The sequence below is a fragment of the Crocodylus porosus genome, unplaced genomic scaffold, assembly GCF_001723895.1.
Source record: "Crocodylus porosus isolate Cpor-Errol unplaced genomic scaffold, CroPor_comp1, whole genome shotgun sequence".
Lineage (NCBI taxonomy): Eukaryota > Metazoa > Chordata > Crocodylia > Crocodylidae > Crocodylus > Crocodylus porosus.
The window spans coordinates 6,184,420-6,193,976 of NW_017728918.1; the positions used below are offsets into that span (position 1 = coordinate 6,184,420).

Here is a 9,557-nt window from a genome sequence, read left to right on the forward strand (position 1 = left end):
GAAACTTGATTATTTTTATTACCATTGTTGTATTTCCATTAGTCCTAAAGGTGTAGAAGTTATGTGGATTGGTAGCCATACTACATCATATTATACTATAGTTTTTTTTACATCTTTAAATAATTACAGCTTGTTCAGTTTGGGTCCTCCCCGAAACAAATGCACCTCTCTTTCCATGGGACATTCCCAATGACTTTGGGAAGCTGCAAATTTTATAGAAGGACAAAAAACAAAAGCAAAACAGAACAAAAACCCCACAGCGCAGTCACAGCTTCAGGGCTCTATTAAGGATTGTTGATCAGCATTAAAGCTCCCATCAAAATGCCTTTAACTCCTCCTGATCAGAGTTTCGAATCAGCTAGTGAGATTGCTGTCTAAATACAGATCTTTTCTGATCAGCAGGAAAACAAATGTAGCGGCTAGTAAAGATATTGCACTGTCACAAAGAAGAAAGACAATCAGAATTGGTCAATGACCTTTCTAACCCCCTATTCTCCACCAGACTTCCCTCCGTGCCCCTGTACGGCCCACAACAGAGGTCTGATTTTATTGGGACCTGATCTTGAAACTGCACATGGGAGTAAACCCCTTTGCTTTTCAGGGGTACTCACAGGAGTCGATTTATACAGGAGAGGTTGCAGGATTACACTCGTTAGGAGGGAATGGTTTTGCTCTGTCTCCATGCAGGACTTAACGTAACAGGGCCCCGATGGAGCAATGCAAATAATAAATCCTCATCTTGTCTTTCTGAGCATTGCTTGAGCACCCTGAATGGAAGGAAGGGGTGGCATTCTTCTAACGGACTGAAGGAAAGGCTCCTGCAGCTTAGTCCCCCAGTTTTGTATCTCGGGCAGTGCCCCAAGATCTCCCAACTTCTGGATTCCTTGGTGTGATGTCCCTTTCCAGCCCCACTCTGGCTCACAATCGCCAATTCTATATCATCTGCAAAGCTTTTCAATGGCCCATTTGCTGCCCCTCACTCTAACCCTGGATGAGGACGCTGCGCTGAACTTTGCAAGACAGAACCGGGGCGGTGATGGAGATGGAAAGTCTGTGGGAAGCTCAAATGTTAGCGATGGAAACATCGACTGGGTCATGGAAGCTCTCCATCCCCACGGGCCCAGGAAGGATTGCTTCTTGCCATTACCAGAATCACATCCTCTCCCACAAGAAGTCTATGGGAGGACTTTCCTCCTAAGAAGTACATCACAGTGTCTCCTGCCAAGCTCGGACCAGCAAGGGTACTGTCATCACTTGTCCATGGAGTGGCCCCATCTTGAAGCCCTGTGGATCCTTAAGCCCAGATCCCAGAGGATCAAGAAGGGTCCATGGCTGCTACCCCTCTCCCCAGTGCCTGTCAGTGCAGCTCCATTGCAATCTCCCCATCCCACAAGGAAGCTTTAGCAAAGAGGGCTTCGACCTCTGTCCGTGCCCCCCTCAACCCACCCAGCCGCCACCTTCGACTTACAGGGGGCCTTTTGGGGTGTTATAGGGAGCTAGGGGTCAGGACAGCCCCTTGGTGCAAGAAGGAAGCTATATACTTTGGACCACTCTGTACAGGGGTCTAAGTGGCACAACCCCCCTCCACCACACATATATTTAAATGTTTTAGGGAGGTGAATTTTGAATGTGCCGGACAAGTAGCAGAGCTGGGCAGACAAGATAAAAGATGGGAACCTAGGGACTGATGGGGAGGAAAAGGGACTGAGGAATTTGCTTCACTGACTGACAGGCTCCCTGAAATCCCCTTGCCGAGCTGCATAAGATGGGCCTTTAATAGGGAAGCATTGGAGCAGGCATTATTCAGCTCTGCAGGGCAAGGGAAACACCAGCCTTTTGTTTAATATTTTAAGAAGAAAACAGAATTAACTTTGCCCTGGGGACATCACAGCTGCTTTCAAATGCTTGCAGGAGTGTGCCTGCCTGTACCCCTTAAACTGCTGCTGGGGACACAGAAGATGACAATTTGTTGCCTGCAAGAATAAGGGCTTTTATAAGGCGGGGCCTGGCAGGGCTGCCAGGGGGTCTGCTTTTGGGGCACGAGGCAGGTACTGTCCGCAGCTTGGCAGAAAGAAAATCGGGTTTGTCGGCAGCGACAGAAAACATGGTCAAAAGAAATTAAATTAACTGTGACAGGTCACAGGGTCGTACGCAATCGCAGTACAGCGTCATAGTTATGGATATCATCATAGCACTTCTGAGCTCTGGAGAGGCATCAAGCCAGGCTCACAGCTGCCTCCGCAGGCAGAGTCCAGCAGTTCCTTCTGGGTGTCTCAGAGACTCCGCGTCTCTCAATCTCCCCATCAGAAAACTCACGCTGCACCGTTATTGGGTTTTAATTTCATACAGGCCTTCTCCACGCTCCAGCAAGAGCCTTTTGGAAACGAGATCCCATGATTCAGACACAAACAAAGTAAAAACAGCCACCGTTAAATAAGCACAATCACAAGGTTCTCGGACCCTTTCGGTAACACAAAAAAACCCCCAAAGTTTTGGATGTGCCGCTTGATGTGCGAGCTGAGTTTTTCATTTTTCAACTGGACCATCGGAGAAAAGCCACTCGAGCACTGAATGCGTGGCTAATGAAGTCCGTGCAACAAGTCCCAGAGCCGGCTCCATTTCAAGGCAGGTCATTGAGTCTGTGCCTTTGCGTGATAACAAGAGGATGGCATTTCCATCCAGATGGACCTGGTCAGGAAACTAATGGGCGGTGAGAAGAAGAAAGTGTCTCTGTGCCATCACTTCCAAAACATGAAAGCCTGATGTTTTATAAAAACCTGAGTCCTTTCTTTGCTTCTAGCCAGTCCGGAGGCGATAGCTACAATCTAATACGTGAAGGTTTGTTTAAAGGAAAAAGGTCGCTGTTGTTCTGAGACCGAGTCTTCTCTGTTCATTGGGGATTTCGCTCTCCCACACCTCAGAAAAGTTCCCTTTATAATTTTATTAGGAATTGTTCTTCCACAATCATAACAGATGACCCTCCTGGAGCCGGGGGTCGGGGGGGGAAAGGGAAACCACAATATTGCTTTATTATTGCAGGGCATCTTCTTTGTATTTCAAGTGGTCGGGAAGTCCATGGGAAGAGGAACAGGTTATGCGGTTATGATGTCTCCATGGCTTTCAGCTAAGACCAGGCTGTTCCAGGAGTCCTGTTTGGAGTTGGACTGGGGAGACTGGGTGATGGCTGATTGGTAACCCTGCGGGGAAAGCTTCAGGGCGGAGATGGCAGAGTGAATCGAAGATCCGTGGCCAGACATAGCAGTGACTGAGAACGCCTACAAAAAAATGCACAAAGTGAAAAGGAAGGTTTTTTAGGAAACCTGAGCAAGGGCTCAGCATTTCCCTGTATGTAGGACTCACGTTGTTATAACAATATAAGGGGGATGTGTACACGTGAGAACATGGGGTCTGCAATGCTGCACGTGATCATCAGTGCATTTCATCTCATGTTCTTTGTCCTACACTATTTTTAATACTGTAGATGGAAGCATAATTATTTCCTGACTGCCACAAGCGATCATTTTATATCCTCAGGCACAGGTTTTCATTAGCTTTGTTCACAGGCCATGGAATGGGGTGGGCCACCCAGGCCATGGCCCGACCAACTTTTATCACATTCATTTATATAACCCACAAACGCACGTTTGTCATTCCAGTTAAAACCGTATAGCTATTTTTTGAACTGCATAGCTAGCTAAATTAACGTACTAAAAGTTGGTCGGGTCATGGCCAGGGTGGCCCACCGCCCGTCCTGCGGCCTATGGCCTTGTTACCAATTACCTTTTGACCATCTTAGCCTGTCACCATACCAGAGTACTCAGTATTACATCCAGCTGCAGAATTACATTCTGAAATCAGTCCAGAGTCACACTTAATTGTGGGGATTTGTCTCATTTATTATCTGAGTGCCTATTTAACATTGATTTGATGTCATAATCTGCAAATATTACACTGAACATTTTGTTTAAACATCAAGAGTTCTTCTTAGGAAGTTAACTGACCTGAATGTTTGTCTTGCTATGATATAACCTTGCTATGACACATATGGCATATCTCCTTAGGCAAGAGACTTCTAGTAAAGGACACAACAGACAGAAACACAGAGACTTCTATACTGCTGATTTGCCTGTCTCATCACCCAGAGCATCCAGCTGCAGAGAGCTTGCAGGGCTATCTGGTGGCTGAATAATGTATTACAAATAAGCCACCTATTACAAGTCTCTTACATAGTGCAAACATTTAGTTTTGATTGGCGGGTGGTCTACCTCCCAGCAATTATTTTTTAGCTTTGGTGTACGTGGGTTTGCACTCTCTGAACCCAAAAGCAAAGTCAAAAATGTTAAATGCTGCCTTATTTCTGGTCAAACCCAGTTTGTCTACACTTGGAAATGTACTGAAACTGCTGGAATAATTATTCCGAATATCTACTTCAGTGTAAGGCTCTGTGTGGACACGCTGATTCTGGAAATATGAGTCTTTTTTTCTGGTTTTGCTCTTCTCACACTCATACATTTCCAGGCAGGGAGCAGCTATTTGAATAGCTCAGACTAAGAGCCACCACATCCCTCACCAAGACCTGTAGCATTGGTACCAGGTACTCTGGCTTTGCATACTTTCCACTTCCTCACCAAGTAGCCCACATGGCTGCCCTGTCACAACCCCAGGGTCTCTAGAAACTTAAGGGTACATTTACACTACATCGGTGGTTCTCAAACAGGGTGCTGTGTCACCCTGGGGTGCCTTGAGACCATTGCAAGGGTGCTGCAGGGTGTCACGCAATGTTAGCACTATTAGGTGAGCAACCGTGGTTCGCAAGGTAAACCAAGACATTTCAACCAGGAATCCATAGCGTTAAAAAAAATCTGACCTGCTATGGTCTTTCTGAGTTCTTTGCAACAGAAAATCTAGCATGTTATTTTTTCATAGTCAAAAAATGAGTGAAAACCAGAGCTGGCATTTACCAAGGGGTCCCATGAGTCTAACAAAGCTGAGAACCGCTGCGCTATGTAAAGCAGATCTCGCTCTGCTGAGCTGTCTGTGGAAACACGATATACGTCAGAGTCTATGGGCGTATCTATACATGCTTTTACGCACGTGTAAACTTAACGCGCATTTGCCTTATGCGTGTGAAGGCGAATTAGGCACACATCTACACATGCATGCACTAAGGCGCATTAACGCGGTGTGCAGACCGACTTGGGACAAAAGTTAGTTGCAAATCAGTTGACATACACAGCGTTAATGCGCCTTAGAGCATCTATATGTTTGTGAAGGTGCTTTAGCTATTCGCTCCTACATTTGATACCTACTTTTGCAGGTACCAAATTTAGGTGTGAATAGCCTAAAATTGCCAATTTTAAGGTGCATTAAGGGCATGCACGTGTAGATCCGTGCCCTTACCGTACCTTAAAAATGGCTAATGTGCCTTAAATCAGCACGTGTAGACATGCCTTATGAAGGGCATGGCAGTATCATGCAGGGACGCCCCAGCTAGCTCTGGATGTACTTGCTCCAGAACAGGAAGCAGTACAGCCATATTAGCTAGGATTAGGGTTAGGCTGCAGACTAATAAGCTTTACTTTCCAGCAGAACTAGCTAGCCAGGTCACAGTGCCATGCAGCTATTTTGTTTCTGATGCCAGACCTGGCTCAGGTATCTCAGCACAGTGCCACCTTGTGCTATTTCGGTTTTCAGCAAGCTTGCTGCCTCCACATCTAGGCTCAGAGCCATCACATGTAGTTGGCATAGGAGGGGAGATCATTCACTGTTCATTCGTGCTGGCAAAGCTTCCCATTGAGGCAAGACATTTAACCCTTTGCCCAAGGCAAGTGGCACTGACTCTTTGCCCTTCTCTAGCCACGGGGTAATACCCTGCGAAGTATATTTCCCCCCAGTAGGAATCTCCACACCCTTGGATGGAGATAAAATGGCCACTGTTTCCCTGCACCGAACATTTTGGGAACTTCCTTTTTTTCCCACTGAGGAAAGCAGATTCCAGTTTGTCTTTGAAGCCTCTCTCCACCCACCTGAGAAATTGGGCTTGGGTGCCCATAATGAGATGAAAGACCCGGTTCCGTCTTGATGGGGCGCATTTCCTCGGTGGTGGTGGTGGTGCTGCTGCTGGGGGTGGAGCTTGTGGTGGGGGTAAGACTCTCGTTGCTGGATGGACCTAGGGGAACATGAAATGGTTTGGCGAGGCCTGATCCTGCACGCACACATGCACACGCACATGCACACAGGACTTTCTCGCCTGACACTCACCTGCTGGTGCCTTGGATTTGTTAAGGTTCTTGGGCTTGCGCTTCCTTGTTTGAATCCCCTCTTTTCTCATTGCTAAAGGCCTGGGGACCTAGGAACACAGATGCAGAGGTATTTTCAGGATGTGTTTAAAGCCATGGGTCATACTGAGATCCCATCTCTGCCTCACAGGTCCAGTAGATTGAACTAAAAAGCCACAGAGCCCAAAGTCACTCACTGCTTTTGCAGGAAGCAAGACCGGAGACCACCTAACGCTCTTAGATTTGGCTTCAGCCTGGATTTGAATTTTTTGGAACTGAATGATGTTGGTACTCAAGGCTGTGGCGCCCAGATGTGTATGGCTAAAAGGCACCATCAGATTGTCTAGTTTTACCTCCTGTGTTATGCAGGCCAGATCCAGATTTAAGCATATCAGCCCAAAAAAAGGTATTCAGTTTTACTGTGAAGCCTACCCGCCGCAGCATGTTCTAGTGATGAATTCATCATAGGAAACATGCACCGAATAGGAGTGAGTCGGGTTTAACTTCCAGCCACTGGTTTGTCACATGCCTCTTTGGTTTAGCCCTTTACACAACAAAGCCACCTCCTGCTGCCATGACAGGACTGCAGTCGAGGCAAAGTTTATATTGTACAAGAACCCTGCCTCCCAACTGCCTGGTGTCCGCAAGGACTTTCTAGCATAGAAGCCACAGCGTTGATCCATCCTTACCCCATGGAGCTTCATGTATAGCCCGCAGGCGTTACACACGGGCTCGCCCTCCGCGTTTCTGCGCCATAGCGTGGTGGTCGTCGTGTGGCAGTTGGCACAAGAGAGGCCGACGCGGCGGGAGGCTGACTGCAATGCAAAGGCAAGAACAGCGTGAACAATTCCCTGGTCTTGACACTGGCTATGAGCATTTCAAATCCTGATGAGAGCTCATGTAGCCTAGCAGCTATCCTGTGGGTTTGCAGGTGTTCTTTTGTCACATAAAAACGCGGGTGTACATGTAAGTGGGTTTGTACCCATTTTACAGACTCACAAGCAGAGGCCGTGTGGGATAATGTGACTTGCTAAAGCTACCTTGATAGTGGTTGTGAGCCCAGTGGTGCTCCCATGCAGGGATGTGATGTCCCTTCTTATGTTTCTACATAGGCCACACACATATGGCTAGGTCCTACCTGTGGGAAGGGGCAGCTCGTAGTAGCTCCAGTGAGCACGGAGCAGGCAGGTAGGACTGGAACTTGGGAGAGAGAAACCAGCTTGCAGAGATGGGCTGACCCTGCTTACTTGTCTCCAGGAGCACCTCCCTACCCCATACCCCAGCTGGCTTGCAACGGGCCAAGCAGCGGTTCCTGGCACCACTGGACCGAGACCCATGGGCTCCTGAGTCAGAGGCTATCCCCCAACTACCCCAATTCAGGCCATCTCAATAAAACCATAAGTCTCCTTTTCTTTGGGAGGAAAACCCCACATTCAGGCTCAACTTCTAGCACAAACCCAAGAACTATAACTGAAGTCCTCTGGGGCTCACAACCCTACTCCTAATTACTGTGGCCGCGCTGGACTTTGCCATCCCTATGTTGGGAACCACTGCGGTATGGTGAAGGTAGATCTGCAGAAGGTCAAAAGACAACAGTTTATTTCCCACTTAGAGTGAGAATCAAACTATGCTCACCGAACCCACAACTTGGCCCAGCCGGTTGAATTTGGGTTGTGAGTGCCACAACCTGCAGGGACTCTGATCCAGGTCTGCCTCATTTCTGCCCTGGGAACTTGGCTACCAAATAAAGATCCCAAACCTTTCTCCACAAATCAGGGAGTGGGCGGTTGGATTGACCCCTTCCTGGCTAGGTGTGTCTTCTCTGTGCATTTTGGAAACGGAGCAGGAACTACCAGGAGCTAATAGCACGATCCCGCTGGCACAGAAGCCGATGGCAAAACTCTTCGATGACAACTGTGTACGCTGGAAGCTCTTCTGATCTGGGACCTCACCTTATGGTCTCAGCCCACTTTTGGCATCGTATAAGCAATACACGATGAACACCATTGAAGCAGATGTCTCCATGCAGTTGTGCTTTCCTTGGAAACATTAGTTAAAATCCAGGAAACTTTAGCAAACTCATGTAACCTGCTGGCCCCCCTTTGGGCCTGTTGCATAAGTCTGCTGAAGACCTGACAACGGTGCTTTAGCTCAAGGTGTAGCCATTTGTGCTTTGTTGTAGACCCGCAGATCCCAGGTTGAACCCTGGGGGGTCAGACAAGATGACGGCCATCATCACAGTGGCAACTCGCGTAGTAGTGGGAAGCCAGGAAGCCGCTCCAGCTTCTCCCTCATCCTTAGCTTTTCCTTCCCAAATCCATAAAACCTTGCATGCCAGCTGACTTTGCTCTGCCTTTGGCTGTCATTTTCCTTCCTGGCCTTCTCTGCCTATTGCCTGGAGCCATCCAGGCAGTTTTTTCCACTTGTGTTTTCCGTGGAAACCTTAGCTAAAAGCCATCCAGGCAATATGGACGGCTCAAGACCACCCTACAAACATGATATGGGTTATATGCCCCCTCCGGGGTCGGAAGGATTGTCACCCTGGCTAAATGGGTAAGATGAAGGGTGGTTCCTGCAGGAAGGGAAGTCGCTGATGCAAATGTCCAGCAATGAAATAGTGCAGGGAACAAAACTTTTATAGAGTTTCAACCCTGCAGAAAAAGGCAATAGACTGGTGTGACCCAGCACAAAGGCTTACAAATGCAATCAATGTGTAACTGTATAAAATGGTAACCTTGATCCAGAAGAGAGAGAGAAAGAGAGAGGGAGGGGTACCCATCCGAGAACGGACAAGTGTGGAAACTGTGACAAACAAAAAAAAGGCCTTGGAAAAAAAGGACCTGAATTGCTTTCAACCTCCCAGAGTCTGTGTGAAGATGAGTGACCTGCTGGCAAGCTGGGCATGGATATAAGTGCTTTAGTGTTTTTAAGGAGCAAGTCGTTATAGCAATGAACTACGCTCTGCGAGTAAAATAAAAGCCAGCTTGGACTTTCCTCCAGCCCTCAGAGGGGAGGTCAAGGTTTGGGAGTAAACGTCTGTAAGGATGGGGATTTTTTTGTTTCTTTACTCCAGATTTTAGCAGAAACATTGCACTCCCTATCGGGTGGGGGGCAGGACTAGCTATCCCAGAAAGGTGATGTGGGTCTTAATTCACTACCTCCTTAAGCTTTCAAAAGCCAAGGTCCCATCATGAAGGTGAGCACAGTAGTTCCTCTGGCTCCCTGACACACTAGGACCCCCGGCTTCCTTCGCTAACATTTCTAAATGTAATGAGAGCC

General features: G+C 47.7%; 1 protein-coding gene across 2 annotated transcripts in view; it reads right to left on the reverse strand.

The window, feature by feature from the left end:
- Positions 1-9,557, reverse strand: part of GATA4 (GATA binding protein 4) — a 40,626-nt gene continuing 31,069 nt past the window's right edge. For both annotated transcript variants that reach the window (XM_019537186.1, XM_019537185.1), the window contains exons 3-6: positions 6,968-7,093; positions 6,262-6,349; positions 6,027-6,169; positions 1-3,275 (exon numbers count right to left, since the gene is read on the reverse strand). In XM_019537186.1, the coding sequence (XP_019392731.1) occupies positions 3,093-3,275; positions 6,027-6,169; positions 6,262-6,349; positions 6,968-7,093 (540 nt within the window). In that variant the 3' untranslated portion in view covers positions 1-3,092. The remainder of the gene's footprint in view (positions 3,276-6,026; positions 6,170-6,261; positions 6,350-6,967; positions 7,094-9,557) is intronic.